This window comes from Mytilus californianus, unplaced genomic scaffold (assembly GCF_021869535.1).
Source record: "Mytilus californianus isolate M0D057914Y unplaced genomic scaffold, xbMytCali1.0.p SCAF_7, whole genome shotgun sequence".
Lineage (NCBI taxonomy): Eukaryota > Metazoa > Mollusca > Bivalvia > Mytilida > Mytilidae > Mytilus > Mytilus californianus.
In genome coordinates this window covers 104,965,133-104,992,772 of record NW_026262723.1, presented here as the reverse complement: position 1 = coordinate 104,992,772, position 27,640 = coordinate 104,965,133, and the positions used below count along the sequence as shown (strand labels likewise).

Here is a 27,640-nt window from a genome sequence, read left to right as displayed (position 1 = left end):
TGTTGTGTATACACCTTTCTATTGGTAAACACTTAGTCTATATATGTTGCCAACTTGATGTCCTTATGTGTTTTTTGTTGTTTGATTGCTGTCTTATTGTCGTTAAACCCACCGTGATCTCCTACTGTTTAAGTTCTGTTTAATGTACGTTTAAATCGGTTTAAAACAAACTGAGTTTTGCTCAGAGGAAGAGTAATAGAAGAGGTTTTTGTATATAAATTCTTAGTGCAAAGTAAACAATAAAAAAAAAGGTTTCACTTTTCAATTTTCAACTCCCCAAAATTATAAACTGTATTGATTTTGAAGACGTGTCTCATCTAAACGAAGTCTGAATGGTCTCCAGCTTACCATTTTATTGTTTCCCTGTTTGGCACATACCTAAATATAAACCTCATCACATTTGATCCCAAAATTATCAATAAAATTGAATTTGTCGTAGTAAATTCCATTGAGCACAAAACAAATCCAAACCAGACTTGAATTATATGGATATTCATCTTTTTTTACGAAATATGAAGAAAAATAATAATTATCTTGTTTGACTTTGAAACACGGAGTTAATACTTTAAATTACATTGTGCACAAAATATCATAAAATCTTCCTAGGAATGAGAAACTCTTTCTTCATAGAAATGTATGAAATAGTTTACACTGGACATTAAACAACCAACAGTCAATCAACTAAACTATATCCAAGGGATTATTATTATGCATGTACATGTATATAAATGCCAGGTACCATATAAATATATTGAATAATCAACATCCGAAGCATTTTTCAGTTTCCGTGCTATCGCTCCGTGTCGGTTAATAATTTTTAGAATAAAGTTAATAAATCGATCTACGTAACACACTATATAATATATATAGAAGTCAAAGTATTTACATGCATGGCGGAAAAGAAATATACGAAAATAATAGGTACAATGTGCATGCAGCCTCGCAAATAATATTTAAAATATGACATTTATTTTATGAAAATTAGGACTTTAATTTTTGTATTTTTGATGGGATGTTGAAGTTTCTAGAATATAGAAAATACACGAGAAAACCTCTTAGTCCACTATCAAAATGTGATTGGTGTCCATTGTATTTTATATTGTTTAAGCATTTAGTGTATTCTTATCATTTGGACATCTGTGTCTCTGGCTCTGAACAAGAAATTGCGAAGACGTTATGCTAATCAATTTACCTTTAAAATGATTTTTTAACAGAATGTATATATATGATTTTTAAATTGATGTTTTTCTTTGTGAAAACAAAATAGACCTAAAGCTAAATGTCCTCGTCAGATGTCTAGTGTCCCATAAGCCTATCTAGGCTGGGTATTTGTCTTATTTTATTATTGTGCAATGTATATTACAAATGTATATAATTTGTATATAACTTGGTAGACAAGTACGTGACACTTTATAAAATAAATTATCTCTCTGTATAATGGAAGGCGCTAAACACTTTAGAATATATACCACCAGCTGGTTCTTTTTACCTGGACACAGATCTTATTACGTAACAAGTACGAATGTAAAATTGTCGATATGGTATATTCAGTAGAATATACATGATATCTCTGGACTGGGGTATTTAAGATATGTTGATCTGACAATGGATGTACATTTATTTGTGTTTTATGATAAAAAAAAAATGCACATTACCATCGTATTTTCACAAAATCTTTAAAATGTGTTGACTTGGAGCATTTATATATTTTCAAAACCGGAGACAAATCACTGATTTCCAATTAAAGACCAATCTCTTTACTATCAGCAGTGGGCAAAGTATTTGAAAGAATTATATTTAAAAATGTATTTAGACGTTACGCACGTCCCCAATAAAACTACGCTTTTGACGTTCTTCCAAAGAAAGTTTCAAACGTTATAGCTTACAACCTACTCATGTGAAAAAATGCCGCTTAAAAAGACCGTAGAATTAACATTCTTCCAACAAGACTAGTATTCATTTTGTCGAGATTTTCTAAGTTGCTTCTTTATTTTAGCTGGGCATAGCATTAATAAATGCAAAATTCCATAGAATTAAAACAAAATTTTACACATGCAATTTTTTTAATTTTGCGATAAATTGTCTCCAACAATAGTGTTTAGCACTGAATAACAATTTGATGTCTTGTAATATGATTTAAAATCTATTTTGTATATTATTAAGCGTCTTTTATTTTCAAAATTCAAAATGTTTTGAAATTTTAAAACTGAGTTTGATACTATGAGTGAAACAAATGCCGGAAAATATGAGGCTACCTCTAAGAACGAGCGTGCTTCCAACATATCACATTGACTGTCTTTGCTTATTAACCTTTCATGTCTTATTTTCTTAATTTTCTTTTACTATTTGTGTATTATAAGTTTCTTCTCTTTCTTAAAATTTAGCAATGTTCTCCTTGCCAGAAGACGTCTCCAATCTTGGCTAGTGAAATTGTTATTATTTAAGAAGTACGTTTTATCTATTTTTTAATAAAAAGTGGCTTATATACTAGTATTATAATCCATAGTATTTATTTTATCAGTTAATACCCGAATAAGTCAACAATCTTAACATCAATTACGATTTTATGGAAAGTGTTAAAAATTGCATTTTTTTTTAAACTTTATAAAATGGCATTAAGTTTGAAAAAGAAATACGTGCTCTTATGATGATGCCATTGTCAACTTTCAATATTTCAAGGTTGGTCGGGGGTCTAAATTTTTTTTTTTAAAGAAAATGTTTTCATTGATTACAATTTTTAAAGCAGGATTGTTTTATCGGACAAATAACTAAGAAAAATTCATTTTATGAAGGAATTTACAAATTTGTACAGTAAATCAGGCCGTTAGTTTTCTCGTTTAAATTGTTTTACATTTGTCATTTCGGGGCTTTTTATAGCTTACTATGAGGATAGGGTTTTGCTCATTGTTAACGTCTTTGTCATCTGGTCTTTGATTTAAAATTGTCTCGTTGGCAATCATACGGCCACATCTTCTTCTTTTAATAATTACAATAAATTGATCTATTCTGTGATTTATTAAGAAAACGAGGACGATGATTTCGAATTGTTTTTTGCTTTCGGAAAATATATATTCATCTGAAATATTTTTTTCACAAACAAAAGCTTAAAATAAGGGTCGGTGATCCATACTGTTTTTATTATATGTTTGAAATTATAGAATTTGGCAAAGTATGGAAAACTCTTTTTACATAGACCAATATCTACCTAGCAGATTAACAGCAGGCCGAAATCTGATTTTTGAATATATAATTACTTTTAAGTGACCAGATGTGTATTTTTTTGAGTAACTGCTATATATACACATGGATCAATGATTTCTGAAATGAACAAATATGGACCAGGAATGCATTTCATGCACTTTTTATACTATAAATCATTTTTGATTTAGCGCTTCCATTTCTAGTCAACATATTACCAGAGACATATAATACAAGAGATTCGCAACTCGTCGAACTAACGTAATATCTCCTGGCCACTAGGAAATCCTCGCGAGATCTTCTTAGGTAATTAAAAGTATTAAAAGTACTCGAAGTAAAGATGAATGTTCTAATATAATATCATAAACTGATTATGAAACAGATCGGCTTTCAGTGTTAAGATTATCATAATCAAATTATATATCTATTGTATTATATGTCTCTGATATTACTGAGTATCGGTTTACACTAAATCTTCTTTGACATTTTTTTAAACCATTTCCAAACGGATTACTTTTCGATTTCAATGGTTTTGGTTTTGTTTTTACATTGTTTTACAAGTATAAAAATCAATATTCACGCCATGTTGTGTTCTGCGAAAATAAAAAGAAATCTACTTTCGTTGCGCACGATGTTCCTACAACACGACGTTACTCCAAAAAATGCGACGTCAAAGAGGGTTTTCTAAAATTTTGACGTCAATTAATTAAATTAAGTAAGTTTTATTTTGTTTTTTATATGTGGTTGGTTGATTCTGTCTCATTAATTTTTATGATGTCTATTTACCACGAATTACCTCAAGTTGTGAAAATCGATTTAACAATGTTTACCCTTAATTCACCTAAAAATGCTCGTAAGTAATGTAGGAAGGAAAATGGGACGTATACGGTTTTCCATAAATCAATTAAATTTTTTTTTTAGATGTACAAAAGTGTTATCAGAAGCTGCTAAAATTTCATGGTGCATATCATCTGTCATTGTAAATTTTCCATATCTTGATTCAACCCCGATACAAATATATCTGACACTCTGCAAGTAAATGAAAACATTTTTCCTTTGTTTAATTTGATTTGAATTGTATTCTAATTGATACATAATTTGTCGAAATACAACCCTTCATTACTTGAACCCAAGCTTGAAAAGTATTTCCCCAGTGATCTAAATTTGCCTAACTGCTTAAGTTTTAAACGTCGGATGTAGTTCATGTAACGAGATATTTTTTTTATCATTTCATCATTCTTTTAAATAAATCGCTTAAAGCTAAAAATGATTCATAAAAATAGCAAAATTTAATCTGTGTCGAATATATGTTCCGAGTCTAGCAACATGCACATTCTTTTTTTTGACAGCCATCAATATCTTTTTCCAAGTTTCACTACTCGATTTGTTTTTATTATCAGGAACATTTAATTGAAACAAGAATATATAGCACATGTAACGTCGGAAATAAGCGTTTTCCGGATTTTTCGACGTTTTCAGACGTTTGGACAAAATGACTACCGTTTTGTAATGTTTCGTAGCATATGATTCCTTTAAGACGCAAACATGTAGTTAAGAAAAAAAGGATCTAGGCAGTTTGTACTCTTCGTGTATCTAACTTTTGTTTTGAGAAATTATAAATATATCAGGTAAAAAACCCGCATTTATTGCTTTGACAAATGAAATATCAACTTGGACAAAATGACTACCGCTTGAAAAACTACTGTGTAGAGAAGAATTTATAGAAACTACAATGTTTAAACTCACAAAGTATGAGGCAAATATTCGTACTTTTGGTAGATGTTATTATTATCTTACTTTATTTAGACATTTTCTGCTGTATCTTCTTATAAAATTCACTATCAGTCGTTGAGTCAACGAAAAACGTCATTGGACATTTTTCTTACTACAGCTTGATATGTAGCCACCGTGTCAAATGGAATTTGACAACATAACGACTTTAATATCACAAAGAACCGACACACGACGTTGTTCCCGCCAACTTTTAGGAAGATAAGAGGATAAGAAATAGGATTACTATACATAGGAGTTAAAACAGTTGTTCAAAAATGTAACGTTGGACATCCGTTTTTGTCACATAGCTTTGTTGTTTTAATCCTCAAATACACTAGATATCATTAAGCATATGACCAAGAGATATAAGAACATAATTGAAAACAGAGTTTTTCATTATATAATGTACAAAGCACAAACTCATCTATGTTATCGATTTCTTTGGTTTATTTCCTTTCGAATGGTATGCAGAACATGGAAATTTATTGTAGGGAAAAGAGCTTGAATTTGAATAACTCGCGATCTATCGTATATTTCAAAAGAGACACCAATACCGTGCGCAACGTCTTAATCACTTAATTAGTTATATTTCAAATAGAAAAAAAAGCGTTTCGCCTTTTGAGAATACTAAAGCAGGAGTTTCGCAAGGCTCTGTATTGGGTCCCCTTCTATTCCTTATTCATGTAAATTGACATAGCTGGTAATTTAATAAGTCTAACTCGATTGTGTGCTGATGAAACATCCCTTTTTTATTCAAGTAATAGTCCTTACACAATAGAGGATGTCTTAAATAGCGATTTAGAACAAATCTTGGCATGGTCTTAAGATTGGCTTATTGATTTTAACCCTTACAAGGCAAATGCTATGCTATGGTTGTACTCAACAAGATTCCGACAATTTAGAACATGTTTAGTTAGAAGCAGGAATATTAGTAACTGGGTTGCTCGTGTTTGCTAGTCAGTAAGTTATATATTTTAAGTGAAACAGGCTGACATTTGCTAGTGGACAGAAGAAAGTCCAGAAAGCTCACTATGTTCTATTCTTTATATAATGGGACTGCCTCTACGATTTAATGCCACTTTTTGGTCAAATATCTAATTATAATTTGCGAAACAGTAATAATTATGTGATACCCAGTTATAGATAGATATAACCAGAAAATCCTTTTTTTCCATCTACTACTATTGAATGGAATAGCCTAAACCCTGACATACGTACGTCCAGAAATATGAATATATTTAAACGAAAGATGAAGTCTAAATTGATACAGACACCTAAGGTGGCGTAGCTAGGCATTTTTTTAAGTGTACGCCCGAACTTCGAAGAGGCGCCTAGTGGCCGCAACATACCCCAGCGTGTCCGTGACAGAGCTAGTGTACACGGGTTCCAGAGATCGAAGCCCCCACGAAGCTCACTCGTTATCAAGAAAGATATACCGGTATCATCTTTTAAAAAATCATCAAAAGCAACATTCTTCGGAGACATATTTGTTTATTTCTTATCTTTACTGTATGCAAAGTAAAGTACAAGAGACTACCATAGATTTGTTATTAATCCCAAAATGCTTGATGGGTACAAATGCAGTATTCAGGAGTTACATTTTTGCATTAAACCACATGTCAACAGAAATTAAAAAAACTAAGCCTGGAAGTATTACTATGACACTGATTTTTCCTGTTCTATGTAGCTTTCTTACTGGCAAAAATGAAAATAGATTTCATAAATGCTGTCAGGTACCGACCATTGAAAAACAATCGATCTGTTTAAAAAAAGAAATGAAAATAACTGTTTTTTTTGGCAAATTAGTAAAATGACCGTTTGATTTAAAATCATTTAAAATTAATTTGAAATAGATTAATGATAATAATTTATTTACATGTGAAAAAGCTAGACTTTGTGGCGTAGCGATGTGATTGAGTGGTTTTGTGTACAATTATTTCCTATTATTTTGGCAGTGAAAATCTGCAAGTATTTCATTATGTTGTTTGATTTACACATTATAACAAAACTAAGAATATGACGGATAAATTTATAGTTAGCTGTTAAACGTCCAGTGGCAACTATTAGATGTATTTATTAGGAGGACATTTAAAATGTTATAAATATGAACAAGAACATCCTTTGTTATGCAAACATGTGTATCACGGCACAAGCGATGACCTATAGACCCTGTGTAGCATATGTATATTTAGGGTGGGTTGCTACGAATAAAGGGAATACAGATACAGGAAAATAAAGTAAAAAATATAAAACAAGAATAGAGTATAACGTGCAAAATAAAGAATAGAGGAAAATGGTCTTAGAAAATTGAAGAATAGAGGGAAACGGTCTATTTTTTGTTGTTGTTAGAAAATACAAAAATGAAGATGCTCAATTATAATTTCACTTAAGAATTAGAATTTTTTTTCGACTGATTTGATAGATGAATAAAAATATATCTATAATCTAAAAAAAAAAGTTAAATTACGATATATAGATGAAACAGTTATTCAGTCGATGTTTAAATACATGCGATAAAAGAGAATATATAAATATGATTAACAAATTTTTTGAACAAAAGGCAAACCTTAAGACTCCGAATATACTTTTGTACGAACATTAGATTAATTCCGAATTCCGTCTAAAATACATTGTTCATTTAGGTCAAAAGAATGTTAATTCCTTAGGCTATTTTCAAAATATGTATACTGAAAACCCTGCAGACTGCAGTTTACCCACACATTCACCAAGTACGTATTTCCACGGCTAACAAAATTCATAATCGTATCTTTTAATTTGTTTAAATTTATTTCAGTGTTTATTTTTCAAACTGTTTATGTAAATAATTTTGGATCAACATCGAGTCAAATTAAATTATAATTTGTTAGATGATTTATTAAAAACTGAAATATGCATCCAATCTAAATGTTACGCCTATGATCATCTTTATAAAAAGATTTAACAGAACACAATTCATGTTTTATATATTTAAAAAAACAATATACGATAAACGAAACTATGTACGCCAAGAAACGATGTACGGTAAACGATACGATATACCCTAAACGAAACGATGTACGCTAAACGATACGATATACGCTAAACGAAACGATGTACGCTAAACGATACGATATACGCTAAACGAAAAGATTTACGCAAAACCATACGATGTACGATATAAGGGTGCTTATGTTATCGTTTATGGTATGGTTTATGGTACATGGTTTCGTTCGTACATCATTCGTTCAGCGTTCGTACAACGTTCGGTCAGCGTTTCGTTTGCATTCGTACACCGTTCGGGAAGCGTACGTACATCGTTCGGGCATCGTCCGTACATGATTCGGGCATCGTTCGTATTGTTAACTTTTACGTTACACGGACTGTACATAATGACCTATGATTCAGTAAGATCAATATATTACTAAGATAGCTGTATATAGTAAGATTAAAATCCTAGTTGATTTGAAAAAGTTATCAAAAAAATTAAAAGTGTACTATCTCTATTTTGTCTGAACTGCAAATCCTAGCTTTTTGGACCTAGATTAATTTAAATCTTAAATTTGACAGCAATACACCAAACTTCTTAACAACCTGGGATTCAGTAAGATTAATATATACTACCAAGGTAGTTGTATAATTAGATGAAAATCTGAGTTGATTTGAAAAAGTTATAAAAAGAATTAAAGTGTACTATCTGAATATAGTCCGAACTGCAAATTCAATCTTTTTTTTACCTAGATTAATTTAATTCTTAAATTTGACAGCAAAACACCAAACTACATAATAACCTGTGATTCAGTAAGATCAATATATTACTAATATAGCTGCATAGTTTGATGAAAATCCAAGTTGATTTGAAAAAGTTATCAAAAAAATCAAAGTGTACTATCTGAATTTTGTCCAAATGTGCAAATCCTAGCTTTTTTGACCTAGATTAAATTTGACAGCAATACACCAAACTACATAATGACCTTCGATTCAGTAAGATCAATATATTAACAAGGTAGCTGTATAGTTTGATGAAAATCCAAGTTGATTTGAAAAAGTTATAAAAAGATTTAAAGTGTACTATCTGAATATAGTCCGAACTGCAAATTCAAGCTTTTTTTACCTAGATTAATTTAATCCTTAAATTTGACAGCAATACACCAAACTACATAATGACCTATGATACAGTAAGATCAATATATTACTAAGATAGCTGTATAGTTTGATGAAAATCCTAGTTGATTTGAAAAAGTTATCAAAAAAATTAAAGTGTACTATCTCTATTTTGTCCAAACTGCAAATCCTAGCTTTTTTGACCTAGATTAAATTTGACAGCAATACACCAAACTTCTTAACAACCTGGGATCCAGTAAGATTAATATATTACCAAGGTAGCTGTATAGTTCGATGAAAATCTAAGTTGATTTAAAAAAATTATAAAAAGAATTAAAGTGTACTATCTGAATATAGTCCAAACTGCAAATTCAAGCTTTTTTTACCTAGATTAATTTAATCCTTAAATTTGACAGCAAAACACTAAACTACATAATGACCTATGATTCAGTAAGATCAATATATTACTAAGATAGCTGTATAGTAAGATTAAAATCCTAGTTGATTTGAAAAAGTTATCAAAAAAATTAAAAGTGTACTATCTCTATTTTGTCTGAACTGCAAATCCTAGCTTTTTGGACCTAGATTAATTTAAATCTTAAATTTGACAGCAATACACCAAACTTCTTAACAACCTGGGATTCAGTAAGATTAATATATACTACCAAGGTAGTTGTATAATTAGATGAAAATCTGAGTTGATTTGAAAAAGTTATAAAAAGAATTAAAGTGTACTATCTGAATATAGTCCGAACTGCAAATTCAATCTTTTTTTTACCTAGATTAATTTAATTCTTAAATTTGACAGCAAAACACCAAACTACATAATAACCTGTGATTCAGTAAGATCAATATATTACTAATATAGCTGCATAGTTTGATGAAAATCCAAGTTGATTTGAAAAAGTTATCAAAAAAATCAAAGTGTACTATCTGAATTTTGTCCAAATGTGCAAATCCTAGCTTTTTTGACCTAGATTAAATTTGACAGCAATACACCAAACTACATAATGACCTTCGATTCAGTAAGATCAATATATTAACAAGGTAGCTGTATAGTTTGATGAAAATCCAAGTTGATTTGAAAAAGTTATAAAAAGATTTAAAGTGTACTATCTGAATATAGTCCGAACTGCAAATTCAAGCTTTTTTTACCTAGATTAATTTAATCCTTAAATTTGACAGCAATACACCAAACTACATAATGACCTATGATACAGTAAGATCAATATATTACTAAGATAGCTGTATAGTTTGATGAAAATCCTAGTTGATTTGAAAAAGTTATCAAAAAAATTAAAGATGCCTATCTGAATTTAATTTTTTTTTTTTACCTATTAATTAAATTCTTTCATTTCACAGCAATGAATCAAACTAACAAATAAACTGGAATTTTGTAAGATCTTTATTTAATTTAGTTAGATGGGCTGATTTATACCAGTGAAGACTAAATTTGAAGGTTCAGACTAGTCGAGACAGGTCGAGACTGGTTAAGACTGAGTCGAGACTAGTCAAGACAGGTTGAGACTGGTTGAGCCTTGGTCGAGACCATTTCAGACTACACCAAGATCATCAAGTACTGAATCAGACTAATTAAGTAAAGTCGAGACCTAGTCAAGTACAATTAAGTACAGTAAAGTACTGTGGAGAAACTGTCCTAAAGGAACTACAAGTTCATCCAAAAGCAAGTCCTGTAAAATTCATTTTAAGAAACAAAAGGAAATATCCTGGTCAAAGGAGGGATATCCTATCTACAGAATACATCATGTATTATACAACAGATTTCTCACTCTGAATAGAAAACACCAGATAAATACACTTTTTGATGAATTCAGCAATAAAAAGGATTTATAAAATTTTTGTCAGACAGTTTTTATTAGTAGATGAAGCCGGTGTACTTAGAAAGAACCATAAACCATCAGCAAGAAAACTGGCAATCTTCGTCAATGGGAATTACAGTCAAACCCACCATCCTACAGCGGGGTATCGAACTCACAACCTTAATGTTTACAGGCTAGTGACCACTTGACCCACTTGGCCACTGAGCCTCTCCCCCCATTGAAATACAAAAAAAATGTGTATCTTATCAATCTACAATATACAAATAACAAACAACTTACTGGTACACTCCCAGTCCAATCTTAAAGATGGAGGACTTTGGGTTCTTGCCAATGATCCTAAATCCTTCAATTATCCCTACTACACCTTGATATAGCTGATCACCCATTACTGGTAATTTTACATTGATCAATTCGTCTAGTTTCTACAATAAAATGCATTCTTCAGTACTAATAATTAGTAATATCTCATTTACAGTGTTATTAATTTTAATAGGTATGGACTGACTGTATACATTTACAATTTATAAATACACAAACAAATTCACATGTTTATTGGACTTATGGTGTGCAATGTTTATAAACTTCCTGTGTCCCATTTCTCTGTTATATTAGGAAATCTAAAGATAAGAAAATCTTTAATGATGACTCAGTCAATTTAACCACCAAAAAATTTCTATATAAATCCTCTTTAAACCAAACTTGTCTGTCCCAATTCAGAAGCCTGTAGTTCAGTGGTTGTCATTGATTCATGACGGTCTTATTTGTTTTTTTGTAAATTGTTTGTTATGAATTTAGCCGTTAATTTTCTAGATTGAATTGTTTCATATCCTTTATGTCGGTGCCTTTTATAGCCAACTATACTGGTTTTTCTCATTGTTGAAGGCATTACAGTTGCCTATAATTGTTAACATCCACTTCATTTGAACTTTAATGAATAGTTGTCTCATTGGTAATCATACCATATCTCCTTATTTTCATATTGACACTGATATAAGGCTAGTTAATAAAGCACACATTATGAACAGTTTTCAATACTAAGGTTCAAAATGAGAATTAAGTCTTTACAATGTACTTACATTATAAAATGTCATGACATCGGTCTTGATGTCATTAAATAGTTTCTCTACTCTGTGAACGAGGTTCTTTACTGGTTTCATGAATGCAGGTAGCTGACTTTCATCATACTTGCCTATTGCTTCAACTGCTTTTTTAGCTCTTGAACGAAGATCAGCAACCTAATTGCAGACAAAAAAAGTCTAAATCAGATATAAAAAAATGAAGGTACATCCAAGTCTGTATTTAAATCATTGAGACAAATATATGTTATACACTAAAAATTCAATCCGTTGAAATGGGAAGATTCATTAAAATTTAAATCCGATCAGAATGTGCTTTGGTCCTTATCAATGTCAATTAAAAGTACATACATGGTTTCATAACACCTGTTCATGGGTCCCTTAACTTGAAAATTGTGGTTTCATTTATTTTCATGTGCACCAATCTTTCATGGATTGAGTTTAACATGTATTTTCTTGGATATTTGATGTCATCAGTGGCGGATCCAGAAATTTTCATAAGGGGGAGGGGAGGGGGCCACTGAGTGCCATAAGAGGGGGCCCGCTCCAGTCATGCTTCAGTGGTCCCTAAAAAATCAACCAAATTTTTCCCACAAAAGGAGGAGCATGGGCTTTTGTTGAACAATGGACATCGGAGCTTACAATTTTTCACAATAAAAAACAAAAAAAACCATTTTATACCTTCTATTTCTACGTCAGTTTTTAGCATTATCAATATTAATTATGTTTCTAAATCAAAGAAATAGCGGTGAGAACAGTCAGAATGTATGAAACTTTTTCTTTGCTATTTTGGGTTCGTCATATAAGTAACTAAGCCTTGAAGGCCAAACAGACAAAAAAGATTTGAGTAATCATAGATTGTTACTTTGTGTTTGTTGGCTTTTATCTTTTTGCTTGCTTTATTAAAATAAGGAGATGTGGTATGATTGCCAATGAGACAACTATCCACAAGAGTTTTGTGCCGATTTGGGGAGCAAAGTCCTTTCCAGCTGATTTTTAGTTTTATTTTATGCTGTGTTGTTACATAATGGTCTCAGAATAGGGGAATTTTGGGCGCTTGAACCCAGCCACATTGTATTTGATTGCCCAAAGTCATGTCACATTACGAAATGTCTACTTTAAAAAATAGAAAACAAATTTTTAAATATTCCTAGAAAAGCCCTACTTTGATATAAAAGGTCACAGAAGATAAGCCGTTGAAATTAAGTTATCATAACAATGCAGTATCAACAATAGAGACTATATTCACTAATGTTTAACCTTTTGTGGAAGTGATTCCAAAGCAGCTATAAAGTCGTCTATAATGCCTTTAATTCCTTTTCCACTGATGATTTCTTTAAACAGGTCTACACCTGACTTAATACCATTCACAATATCTTTTATCACTTTATCAAAACTAAGAATCATTTTAATGAACTGTTTCCCATTTCCTTCCTGTAAAATATAAGGTAATAAACTGTTAACACAGAGATATGTCTCGCCTATTTGTTATTTTGATAATGCAAATGTTGAAATTAAAATAGCAATACTTTAACATGTAAGTTATGCAAATATTCAAAGTCGATGAACCATGACTGATGGTACAGGGCTAAACAATATCCATGGAAATGAGATGTGCCAATGTTAATACAACTGCAAACCAAATACCATTGTCTTTTCGTAAGTCGTTCCCTTTAAACAAACCTAAACACAAACATTAACTTGTAAACTAGGTAAAAGTTTCAAAGTCAATGAACCATAATTAGGGGGTTGGGTTAAATAATCTCCATGGAAATGAAACTTGCAAATGCCATTACATTTGCATACGAATATCATTGACTTTACATTAGTGGCTCATCTTAAACTGACCTAATCACAAACTAATACATAAAAACTTAGCAAAAGTTTCAAAGTCAATAGACCATGAATGAGGAGGCGGGCCAAATAATCTCGATGGAAATGAGATATGCCAATGCTTATACAACTGCATACCAAATATCATTGACCTATCACTAGTGGTTCCCCATTAACTGACCTTATCACAAACTAATACATGAAAACTAAGCAAAGTTTCAAAGTCAATAGACCTTGACTGAGGGGGCGGGGCCAAATAATCTCCATGGTAATGAGATGTGCCAATGCTAATACAACTGCATACCAAATATCACTGACCTACCACTAGTGGTTCACCATGAACTAGACCTAATCACACAAATTAATACATTGTTGATACTGCCGCCCCGCCGATGCCGGAAACAGCATACCTATGTCTCGCTTTTTGACTCTGTCAAGGTGAGACAAAAACAAATATTTTTAATCAACTGTTTTAATAGATGTACCAATAAATTTTGTTCAATATCTTTTTACAGTAATATAGAATTTAATCATAAACTAGAGGCTCCAAAGAACCTGCATCTCTCATGAGGTATCTTTAGTGTTACAGTGACTAATATTTCTTTTCTATCTGAATTGGTCACCTTGAAAATTTACCTCCTTATTGATTAAAAGAAAATAACTGTGCCAAATTAAGCTACAGATGGTTGTGTTTAAATCAATTTTTTTAAGGCTCTCATTTTTGCAAGTCCTGGTCTGCAATTCCCATATCTTTCACATGGAATGCATTTTAATGTCCAAAAAATGCTTTCAGACATCAGAACATTCTTTGACTTTCCAAAGCCACTATTCAACTAATGAATAACTGACATCACCACATTATATTCTATAATGGCTAATAAAAAAATCTATTATCTTAAATGACATTTTTTAATAGTTATAATTATATGAAAATGTGGTCAAACTCAAATAAGGTATGCAACCAATCATTATTCAATTATAATCCAAGCATCAGCTGGCTTTTTGTAGAAAAAAAACCAGATGTTCAGTTGAAAATTATTCTGTTCTTCAACTAACCCTGGTCTAAACTTAGTACTGACCTGAAATATGTTGAAATTGTATGATGTATCTCCCTTATAACACAGTCTGGCAACAAAAAATGGAATATTGATTCCAATCATTCCCACATGGACTATGGCATAGGCTTCATCATGTGCACTCACTTTAAAATGGCCACTCAAAGGAGCTGTTTAAAAAAATTAACAAATGTAAAAATATGTGAAAAATTGAGGGTTTTTTTCAGGTGGAAAAGGTGTAGATGAATAAGAAATTACTTTTTCATTTTTTCTTTTGCTTATTTTGACTTTTTGTACAGGAAAAGTGGAAGGGATAAACAGTGCATAAGAAGATTCAAAATGGAACAAAAAGTATGTTTTTGATAAGCCCCGAATTCAGCCCCTTTTTATTTCTTAATTTTTCAATTAGGAATAATTAGCCATTATCACGATATAGCATAGCTTTAACAATGAATAGATAGGAGACATGTATTTTTGTTTTGAAATTTATTTATCAGCATTCTTTTTATGACTTTATAAATAGCATTTACCGTAATTTTCAACAAAATATAATGAAAACATGCAAATTTCAATAGGTTTTGGGGAATGGAAACAAATACATAGCCCATGTGTCCACAAAAAAGATTTTTTAAGATAAAGTTAATTTAAAAAAATGAACTATTTGATGTGAGTCTTTGGTTTGTTGAACACTGCATCCCATGTTTCCTTGGCCTAATTGTGGCTGAAATCCAGAAGATTTTGTTGATTTTCACATAAATCGCTTTTTTCATCCTAATTGGTACACATAAAACTGACTAAGCTTAGTATGAAAACTTGAGAAAATTATCTAAATACTTTCCATCTTGAAATAAAGAATTTAACATTTGTGGCCAAAGAGGGACCTTACCAAACCTACTCTTTCGATATCTTCAGTAAAAAGTCATTTTGTGAATACTTCATGAAAATCAACAAAATTCTGACAAAATGCGTACTTCCGAAAGTGATAAAATAAACTGCAAAATAAAAACTTTCTATCATGAAAACTTTACTAAGGTGACAAAATATCCATAAATCAAAGCACGAAAGCGCTGTAAAGGCAGTTAATTACAGGTTGTGTGTATTTTAAGTCCAGTTATATCATTATCTTGCATAGTACAGTGTACTTATCAGAGGTGGCTTTCAGTATTTAAGATTTAGAGTTCTCTAATGATATTGAATAAGTTTTATGAATGTCATATTCTGAGCACTATATGAAGGCGATTGTTCTCACTTGTTTATGAACTAGTGCATTATGTCCAGTTTGTACCTTTTTTATCTATGTTTTATAGTCAAATTAGTTATCAAAGGTACCAGGATTATAATTTAATACGCCAGACGTGTGTTTCGTCTACATAAGACTCATCAGTGACGTTCAGATCAAAATAGTAACAAAGCCAAACAAGTACAAAGTTGAAGAGCATTGAGGACCCAAAATTCCAAAAAGTTGTGCCAAATACGGCTAAGGAAATCTATTCCTTGGATAAGAAAATCCTTAGTTTTTTCATTGGCAATCATAACACATCTCCTTATTTATATAATGATCTATATTCAACGACCTCAGGTACAAAAAAAATGTATGTAACTAAACTATGATGGGAAACCTTTGACTTCTTTCTTTATAGAAACTTTTGATTTGGTACCATAGAACTATGTAGAGTAAATGTACATTGCAACATGTCAACTCTTTCAACTCCAAGCAAAATTATATTTCCAAGCATAAAGTAATTTATGAATGAAATAAAATGCTCCGCTGGGGCGCAGCTTGATACGACCTCAGAGGTCGAACCCTGAACAGTTGGGGCAAGTATGAACACAACATTCAAGCTTGATTCAGCACTGAATTTGGATTGTAATTAAATATTTGACACAGCATAGGTTTCTGACACAGAATGAAAGTGGTCTAAGATACTTAAAAAAATTTAATTTACCTATTCAAACCATATCATTATTATTTGCTTTTATATATAAATCAGAAATAACCAATTTAAAATGGAAAATTTTAAAGAAAAAAAAGGAAAAAGAATCCCCCCCCCCCCAATTTTTTGAACCCCCTTATGATTCATCACCCCAAAACTCAATCCCAGCCTTCCCTTTGTGGTATGGTACCTTGCAGTACAATTTCAGAGAGATTCATACACTTGAACACATGTTATTGTCTGGAAACTAGAAAAATGCTTGTTTTTTGGTCCCTTTTTGGTCACAAATTCCTAAACGTTTAGGGCAATTACCCCCAAACTCAAACTCAGCTTTCCCTTTGTGATATGGAACATTGTAGTACAATTTCATAAAGATCCATACACTTACACACAAGTTATTGCCATGAAACTAGAAAAATGCTTGTTTTTTGCCCCTTTTTGGCCCCTAATTTCTAAAATTTGGAGGCAATTACCCCCAAAATCAATCCCAGCATTCCTTTTGTGATATGGAACCATGTGATACAATGTTAGAGAGATCCATACACTTACACACATGTTATTGTCTGGAAACTAGAAAAATGCTTGTTTTTTGGTTCCTTTTTGGTCCCAAATTCCTAAAATTTGGAGGCAATTACCCCAAAAATCAATCCCAGCATTCCCTTTGTGGTATGGTACCTTGCAGTACAATTTCAGAGAGATCCATACACTTGAACACAAGTTATTGTCTGGAAACTAGAAAAATGCTTATTTTTGGCCCCTTATTCCTAAACTTTTTGGGCAATTACCCCAAAACTCAATTCCAGCTTTCCCTTTGTGATATGGAACCTTGTAGTACAATTTCATAAAGATCCATACACTTACACATAAGTTATTGCCATGAAACTAGAAAAATGCTTGTTTTTTGCCCCTTTTTGGCCCCTAATTCCTAAAATTTGGAGGCAATTACCCCCAAATTCAATCCCAGCATTCCCTTTGTGATATGGAACCTTGTGATACAATGTCAGAGAGATCCATAGACTTGCACACAAGTTATTGTCATGAAACTAGAAAAATACTTGTTTTTTGCCCCTTTTTGGCCCCTAATTCCTAAAATTTGGAGGCAATTACCCCCAAAAATCAATCCCAGCATTCCCTTTGTGATATGGAACCTTGTGGTACAATGTCAGAGAGATCCATACACTTGAACACAAGTTATTGTCTGGAAACTAGAAAAATGCTTATTTTTGGCCCCTTATTCCTAAACTTTTTAGGCAATTACCCCCAAACTCAATTCCAGCTTTCCCTTTGTGATATGGAACCTTGTAGTACAATTTCATAAAGATCCATACACTTACACACAAGTTATTGCCATGAAACTAGAAAAATGCTGGTTTTTTGCCCCTTTTTGGCCCCTAATTCCTAAAATTTGGAGGCAATTACCCCCAAATTCAATCCCAGCATTCCCTTTGTGATATGAAACCTTGTGATACAATGTCAGAGAGATCCATAGACTTGCACATAAGTTATTGTCATGAAACTAGAAAAATGCTTGTTTTTTGCCCCTTTTTGGCCCCTAATTCCTAAAATTTGGAGGCAATTACCCCCAAAAATCAATCCCAGCATTCCCTTTGTGATATGGAACCTTGTGGTACAATGTCAGAGAGATCCATACACTTACACACAAGTTATGTCTGGAAGTTACAAAAATGCTTATTTTTGGCCCCTAATTCCTTAACTGTTGGTACCATAACCCCCAAAATCAATCCCCACTTTCCCTTTGTGGTATTGAACCTATTTTAAAATTTCATTGAGATCCATTCACTTAAACTAAAGTTAGAGTGCGAAAACTAATGTGTCTTCGGACGACGACGCCGGACGACGACGACGCCAACGTCATACCAATATACGACCACAAAAATTTTTTGCGGTCGTATAAAAAGGAGTTCTTAATTAAGAAATAAATTGATTCGCTGAGAGCAGCTGGATACACCCGCAAAGGTACTACCCTAAATAGCTGGGGCAAAAATGGACACAATATTCAAGCTTGATACAGGTCTGAATTTGGATTGTAATTAAATATTTGACATATTATAGTTTCTGAATAAATGTAGTCAATGAACTTGAAATCGGTTATATGAATTGAATTTATATTCAATTAAAGATTTCTTGCTGTTGTGCAATACACTGTGCTGTTGTGCAATACTTAATAAATCTGTTGCCAGACTATAAACAAATAAAGTTCAATTTCTTCTCAATGTCATATTTGAAATTTATGAAAATCAATAGGGAGATTACATCAATAGCTATAAATAATTCACCAAAGTTTCATGTGAACTGCTTAAAGCAATTTTGAGTTGTTGTCCAAAAACTGGAAAATCCCCCCTTTTTTAATGAATAAAACCCCATAACTCAGAAATGTAAAATCTAAAATTTATAAAATTCTAAAGGGAGCTTACGGATTGATAATTTAGTCTTAGATGCAAGATTTTTTTATCAGTTGTTATTGGCTTTGAACTAGCTGTCAGTAACTGCGAGTACTCTCAGATTTGTACTTAGTGTCTTTTTGTTGTTTGGATGTACAACTACCCAACCACGTCCACTTGTATTTGTATTTATCCATCTGATGAGTTTAGCCTCTTTCAACTGATTTTTATAGTTCTTTCTTATATTGTACTGTTACACCACTGTCCCAGGTTAGGGGGAGGGTTGGGATCCTGCTAACATGTTTAAGCCCGCCACATTCTGTATGTACATGTATGTGCCTGTCCCAAGTCAGGAGCCTATAAAAGTGTAATTCAGTGGTTGTCGTTTGTTTATGTGTTGCATATTTGTTCATTTTTTTACATAAAATAGGCCGTTAGATTTCTTGTTTGAATTGTTTTACATTGTCATTTCTGGGCCTTTTATAGCTGACTGTGCAGTATGGGCTTTGCTCATTGTTGAAGGCCGTACTGTGACCTATAGCTGTTAGTTTCTGTGTCATTTGGTCTCTTGTGCATGTGTGGAGAGTTGTCTCATTGGCAATCATACCACATCTTCTTTTTTATATTTACATCAACAGATATAAAAAATTCACCAAAGTCAAGGTGAGACAACAAAACTTAGTTGTAAGATCTCTGAAATTTTTTACAGGGTACGAGTTTTTCTCATTGTTGGAGATTGTACGGTGACAGTAACACCTGTAACTGCTTAAACCCATTTCTTATGCACTTTAGTTTGATAAACTCACTGAATATCATACCACATCTCCTTATTTTTATATGCATTACAATTTACATGTGCATGTAATTGTAAATATATATATATCAGAACAAAATTCATTGCGTCACTTTTATTTATGCATCCTTTGGCACAATACAAGTTCTAAAATTACACAACATAAAACAATTAAATGTTATTTCAGATGAAAGTTTTGTTTCAGTTCCATTCATAGGATTTATTAGAATTTTGTATGTTTTGCCAAGTCCAATTATTCGCTCTATGTGACATAGAGACATAGTTGACTAAACCACCAGGTGTTGAACATTCAAGAATTTTCAGTGTTTCTGTTTTTATTTGATGAAAAGGTTGCCTGAGCTCTAGGAGCTTTAGGTTTTATCACAGGATATTCTGTGCTGTCAATAATAATCCAAGTCGTAGGAAACTTTAATTTGAAGTTGGATGGTGAAAAATACCGGACGATTCAGTCTCTTGCTTGGTCCAGGAAAATAGGCTGGGAATTGCAGTAGACTTAAGTCTCTGTATGGTGGGTTTGCGCCCTGAAAAAGGTTATAAAACATTATAGTTTTTTTATAATTAAATGAACTTCCATTAGCAATGTATACTTTGTACTACCTGGCGAAATATTAACTAGATTTATTCATTACAATCTGGATAAAACTATGTTTGCCTGATTCAATGTATGTTATGTAAATCCAAAGGACAAACAATGAGAGACTTATGCAACAAACGTACATTGTTTGTACCTAAATAACTATAATATAGATGAGAGCATGTCATTGTTTTGTTCCTGTTAACATTGTCATTGATATTTTTCAAGAAAGTCTATGAGGCATAGCTTATGCATTCCTGTCATTACTACATTAGCATAATTACTGCTAAAAATTAAAATAATTCTCAGTATGATATACCTCTTGTAAGAAATCATTATAATTGTAGCAATCACCAAAAAATCTCAAACAGATCACATTGAATCGTAATCCAAAAAATTATGACGTCTTGAATTACCCACCCCCTTTTATTCTAAAACGATAATTGCGGTTGTAAACAGACTTTGGTTTATTCGCATGGAGATTACATATATAACTATATATTTCACAAAGAAAATAGAGTTTTACTACGAATAGTTTCCTGCACGTAGTCTTTTTCAGTAAAACGTGCCTTGCAAACAACAGCTGATTGAGATGGACTCCACGATATCATCGTGTTCTCGTCCAATCTGCGTATGGGCCATGGCGTTGATCCAACTTTTCCTTCTTTTTAAGTCATTTGGAAATGCATGTCCTCCTCTTAAATGACATCCAGGTACACAACAACAAGTACTTGGCATCGTTAATTAAAAATATAACTGAAATAGTTGCACAGTGCAGAAACCGGAAGAAGAGGAACAGGATCCGCTACCACGGCGCCACCTATTCAGGAACGATAATTTGCTACTTTATATAACTGCAAAAATAACGTTAGACAGGTTCACGTGCATAAACAGAAATGCGCTTTAAATTGTATAATATAATTCATGTTCAGTCGACCTTTAATTATTATATCAACGACTGAAATGATTTCTAAACATCTAGATTGCAGATAACACTCGAAATTAACCCGAGCTCTTTCCACACGGAATTCAAATAATTCTAGTTTGTCAATCGGTTGACTGCTTATAATGCAAAATACTAATATATCAAAAGTTTTTAAAACTAACAAAACACAATGATCGTTTCTCTATTTCCCAATGTAAATGAAATGAAACAAAAAACATTTTATATCGCAATAAGAAGAGGAGAGAATTCAACATTTCCGGATCTACTTGGAGTCTAATGACCCCCCACGTAGATAAGTTGGATATCGCGGAAGGAAGGATTAACCTGGCAACTAGAAAGGCATTAAAGCACTGCCTTTAAAAAACCAATTACAGTATAGTATATAATGTTTACCTATTTCCAAATTTCAAGATATCAACATAAATGCAATAATTGACTTACCAATTTTCAAATCAAGGTAATTTTCAATGACTATTCCAAAAGATGCACCAAGTTCTTTGGTTCCGACTTTTTTCTGCCAGTCTACACTAGGTGAAGATAGTTTGAACTCTAATCCATCCCAGAATCCTCTCTTGTGTCTTTGGTGACCCTGAAGCTCAATTATGTCTGATGCATAAGGATCAACTATGCTGCTACCATTGTCTGAATATCTACAAAAATGACAAAAAAATCATATTCAAATGAAACATTAGTTGAACTGTAAATTCAGAAATTATTGCAAGGATTCTAATAATGCGAATAATGCGACTGGGTGAGCATCGCAATAATAACAACTTGTAGTATGAAATCTGATCCATATATCTTAATGCACATTTTCCTGAAATCGTAATAATAAATCTCACACATTTTTGTTCATTCTTCAAAAATCGCAATAATAGATGCACGCAGTAATTTATGAATTTACAGTAACTCTCATTTTGATTTGATAAAAACCTCAAATTTTAGGGCATCAATTCCATGATTGATGGTCTGAAATTGTGTGTTTGCTAGATCAGATGCCATGTGACTGAATTTCAGTGTATAATTCATCTTTTCAGATGCAATATAATGAAGATAACAGTATTGTAATTGAAGATTGCAGACATCATTTTTTTATTTGATGGTTAGAAATATCCGTTTACTAGCTGTGCCAATATGTATGTAAATTTAATTTGTGAACAACAAATCATCTCTTGATGCCTGAAAATCTTAAGATACAATACTGTTATCTTCTAATTGTATTAAAAAAGAAGGTATCTATACCCAGGTACTTTTGATTTGACAGGATGTGACAATTGAACTAGTAGGCAAACATAGTCAAAGTTAACCCGGATTAAATAAACTGTTGACACAGAGATATGTTTTGCCTTTTTGTTAATTTGATAGTAAAATGCAAATGTTGAAATTAAAATAGCAATACTTTAAACATGTAAGTTATGCAAAATATTCAAAGTCAATGAATCATGACTAAAGGTACAGGGCCAAACAATCTCCATGGAAATGAGATGTGCCAATGCTAATACAACTGCATACCAAATATCATTGACCTATCACTAGTGGTTACACATTAACTGACCTCACCACAAACTAATATATGTAAACTAAGCAAAAATTTTCAAAGTTAATAGACCATGACTGAGGGGGCGGGGGTCAAATAATCTCCATGGAAATGAGATGTGACAATGCTAATACAAATGCATACCAAATATCATTGACCTACCACTAGTGGTTCTCCATAAACTGACCTATTCACAAACTAATACACTGTTGACACCGCTGACGCCAACGCCAGAAACATCATACCTATGTCTTGCTTTTTTACTCCGTCAAAGAGAGACAAAAACCATACAGGATGAAGTATGGATGAGTCCAATTTTATCTCATAATATATTGTCATACTCTCATAGATGCATCTGCAAACCAAGATATTATTCTATGAAATGGAGTTGTGGGGTATACATCGATGAATCAGATAACAATGAGATATCATTGATCACAAAAAATCAACAACATCTACATGTCAACCAGTTTCTGAGGATTGATTGGCTGTCAGAGAGTATGTCTCAAGGTAATGCCGAGGTTATATGCTCTCCAATTTCGTATTTGATTTGGCATTTCAACTGTTTTGATTCGAGCGTCACTGATGAGTCTTATGTAGACAAAAAACGTGTCTGGCATAAAAAATTATAGGCCTGGTATCTTTTGAGCTCTTATATCAATAATCTCCATAAAATTCAATCTGGAAAATTAAAAAGAAAATTCAGGGAATTTTCATAAATAGCCAATGAATTTGTTGTTATATGCTATATATAGTTCATTGGAGTAAAAAGTTACATAATTTCTTTTCATATCATAGGTTTAACAAGAAGACATAATTTGCACACACAGATGAATTATGTTCTATGACTTTTTGGTGCTAAATTTGACCATAAAGTCTTAAAAAATGCTTTAATTATGTAGTTTATAAGATAAAACTGAAAATAGAAATTCATTAGCTTGTTCAAAGAGACAAATGCACGGAACACAATCTTTGTAAAATTCATAGTAATGTGCAAATTAAGATATCTGAATTCATACATGGAGGATGATGAATATGACAAAAAGAATGCTGACCCTACAGTGTACCTGCTATTTAGAGGAGAAATAGTTTTTGATTTTGGATGTGCTTGATACAATAACAAGGCCTCATATCGAACATTTTCATCTTCATCATATAAAGCTGTTTTCAGCATGGTATCAGCTGTCTGAAAAGAAATATGTACTACTATACAATAACTAAAAGATTTAGCATGGTAATGTTCAAGTGTAATTTTACCTGGAATAAAATAAACAATTAACATAAAAGACCTAATGAAACACAACCTACTAGATATTTTCAACAATACCTGAATATAACAAAAGATGTTTGGAGTGCATAGCCTGTGGCAAAGTGAGCTTAAAAGTGGTAAATTTCACAAAGATTTTAACAGAAATATTACTAATAAAGCAAAGTTTAGTTATTGTCCTTGATTTTTCTTTATTTGACTGCTTAATTGATTTCTTGTTTAACCATTGGATCTTGTATTTTTGAGAGATTACCATAAATAAGCTATCAAATTTTAGCTCATCGAATATGAAAATAGACAAACACATTTTTTGAAATATTAGAAATTAGATTATGATCTGGTAAGAAACATAAGAAATACTGCCATAAGAAACATTAGAAATACTGCCATGAATGAACAACAATTTCTTTGCAAAATACTGAAACAATATAAACATTTAGGACTTCCAATAGCACATTATGATTAAACTAATTATCCCATAGCTTGCCAGAAAAATATTTATTAAAATAGGCCGCATAAATTGGATGAACTTCATCATAGTTAAAGTTCTTATTTCAAAACAATAAAGACATTTAATATCGTAAATGTGTGTTTTTTTAAATGTTTGTTTCTTTTTAAATCAATAAAAACTTTATTTACAAATATGTATGTAGGGACATAATTTTTTAATGGTATACATTTAATGACTGAATCAAAAACAAAACACCTCAGAACATGAAATTCTGGCAGCTGCATAACCATAAATTTCTAAAACAACAGAATTGTACATAAACAATGAAAAGAGGCATCCATGAATGCTTTCAATATTAGAAAATACTATATTTACCATCTCATGTTCATATTTTCTAAGAGCATTAAGTCCGGCCCGTTTTATCCATGGAGAATTTGTTGTATTGACATGAGAAACAATATAATCGTATGAAGAGTCCAATCCAGCATTGCCCAAAGTTTCTAGAAGAACAACGTTCCAGTGATCATGTACTTCCTGTTGTTTTGTTGTTTGTGTGGCACGTTTTACTTTGTAGCTCCAAGGATCTATGCAATGGATGAAGAAGTAATAATTAACCTTTATAAAAAAGATTGTTTTGGATTAAAATATTTTGTCTTTTCATTCTAATAACTATTTCTCTAGGAAAGCAGTATAAAAGAAAAGTAGTAACTTGATAATTAAGTATTCAATCTTTTATAAAATATTGGAACAGATCAAGAAAATAATTGCCACTTAAGTTGAAAATATGTTTCTATATTATATAAGAGTTCATCAGAAATATTCCATCATACCAAAAATTATATGCCAACACAAAGTAAAATCTGGTCATAGGTCAGTCAATTTTATTTTACAATGAAGAAGTACATAGTATATATTTGAAAACCAATAATAAATCATAGGAATGGTGCAAGATGAAAGAGGAACAGAAAAACAAAATAGCAATATAAACTTCTTACCATGAAGCCCTAATTTCTGATGGACTTTTTCTATGATTTCTGATGCAGTTTTCTGATCTCCAGCTTTGGAAAGTTGATTAACCACAATACCAAGTGTAAGTAATGCCCTCTGATACAGCTTTCCAGTGTACAATGACTGTGGAAACTTATTTCTATTGAAGCATAGATCTTCAATGGCAAGTAATACACTCTGAAGGTAGAAAACATAGAAATTAATAATAACAAATGTTGCCTACTTATATATATCTATATAAAATTAATTGTAAAATATTGTTTTTCCAGTTTTTGAAATACAACCATTTTATATATGAAGTATATTTTCCTCATTTGTGTTAAATGATTGATTGATTGATTGATGTTTGTTCCTAACCACATCAGTGCAAAAGGTAGCAAGTTGTGTTAAATACAAATTAATACAAATTGACCATCTTTATCACTACTGCCCTATAAATTACTAGACATTTGGACTAGCAACACATGAATTTTGATATTCAAAGAAAAGAAGAGCACACATTTGTTCAAAGCATATCAAATTCTAAATTATCCCTGTAAATCAATTCTATATGAATTCCTTTAATTCATTCAAATAGCAAATGCTAAGGTAAATTTATATCTTGTCATTTTGAAAATGTCAAATACCTCAGTCTTTGGAAACTCAACTCCCATTAAATTAGTAGCTTTAAGAACCTTTTCAATTGATTGATTCAATATTTAGTGTTTACAAAGCCACTTTCAGCACAATTAGCTATTTTATGGTGGCCAGTTTTTATTGGCAGAGTAATTAGCCTTAATGCCCAGAGAGAACCACGACCTTCGGCAGGAAAACTGGCAATCATAGTCAATTAAGACACACCTGCAAGTGCTTGGTTTGAACTCACAACCCCTTGTTGACAGGCTAGTGGTACAATAGATGAACTACTTAAACCAAACGGTCACCTAGGCCCCTTGAGAAGAATCCATTCAACAACTCTTTATGAGGTTTATGTGACTTTGATAAGCAAATTTACTGATCCTTCTGTGCATTCTAAAGTTTTCCACTGGAAGTCAAAATCCCAACTTTTCCGAACCTTCTAATTAATTTATTATTGACCTAGCTCTCAGCCTGAATATGCCTGTAGCATTTGTTATTGATATTAAGCAACTGATAAAAAACTTTTATATTTTTCATCAAGATATTAATTTAAGTACTGTAAACCTATTTCAGTTCACAAAACTATCTACTAAAACATAAAATTATGGAAATGTTAGTGTTTTTTCTCCTTATTATCTAATCAATAAATCAATAAATATAACAAAAATCTGCTATACTACCTGATGAGGCGGTTTTCTTAAAGTAGGTATATGTGACAACAGTCTCATAATAAATACAGGTTTTGGTTCTTCAGAGTAAATGATGAACTTGGCTAACAATATTTGACTTAGATCTGTAGACAAACTGGCAAATGCATCTATCATAATCTCTGTTTCCTCTTGGTATCTCACCAAACTAAAATACAAAAATGTTATACTTCAATAAACTGTTTTTTAAGTATATTAAACTTTATAAATTTGGTAGTTATCAGAGAATTGATGATCTAAAGACAGTTATAAGTTAATGGTTCATCTTAAAGACCACAATGTTTCATAATTTAATTAATTATAATATAATTATAATATAATTATATGCAAATAACATATGTTAAAGTTGATGTCATAAATTCTGTTATTTGTTCATACAATTTGTAAAAATTTGTTTTTATTTACAGCTTGTATTATGGTGTGGGCTGTTCAAGAATTCAAGAAAACTGTTTTTTTTTTTTAATCTTTAGCTGAACTTCTGTTGAGCTGAACTTCTGATGTTCCGTCTTGATGAAATTGAACTCTA

General features: G+C 31.7%; 1 protein-coding gene and 1 long non-coding RNA gene across 2 annotated transcripts in view; both read right to left on the bottom strand.

Annotated features, from left to right (window-relative positions):
- Positions 1-27,640, bottom strand: part of LOC127709614 (uncharacterized) — a 401,059-nt gene that overhangs the window by 314,400 nt on the left and 59,019 nt on the right. Inside the window, exons 13-21 of the mRNA XM_052215217.1 lie at positions 27,088-27,262; positions 25,777-25,966; positions 25,157-25,365; positions 24,131-24,249; positions 21,968-22,176; positions 14,881-15,026; positions 13,229-13,402; positions 11,969-12,127; positions 11,172-11,314 (exon numbers count right to left, since the gene is read on the bottom strand). Coding sequence (XP_052071177.1) covers positions 11,172-11,314; positions 11,969-12,127; positions 13,229-13,402; positions 14,881-15,026; positions 21,968-22,176; positions 24,131-24,249; positions 25,157-25,365; positions 25,777-25,966; positions 27,088-27,262 — 1,524 coding nt within the window. The remainder of the gene's footprint in view (positions 1-11,171; positions 11,315-11,968; positions 12,128-13,228; positions 13,403-14,880; positions 15,027-21,967; positions 22,177-24,130; positions 24,250-25,156; positions 25,366-25,776; positions 25,967-27,087; positions 27,263-27,640) is intronic.
- Positions 20,086-21,539, bottom strand: LOC127708800 (uncharacterized). Its single transcript, XR_007985392.1, has 2 exons — positions 21,107-21,539; positions 20,086-20,527 (listed from the first exon to the last, which is right to left on the bottom strand). It is a non-coding gene; the product is annotated as an uncharacterized LOC127708800 (long non-coding RNA).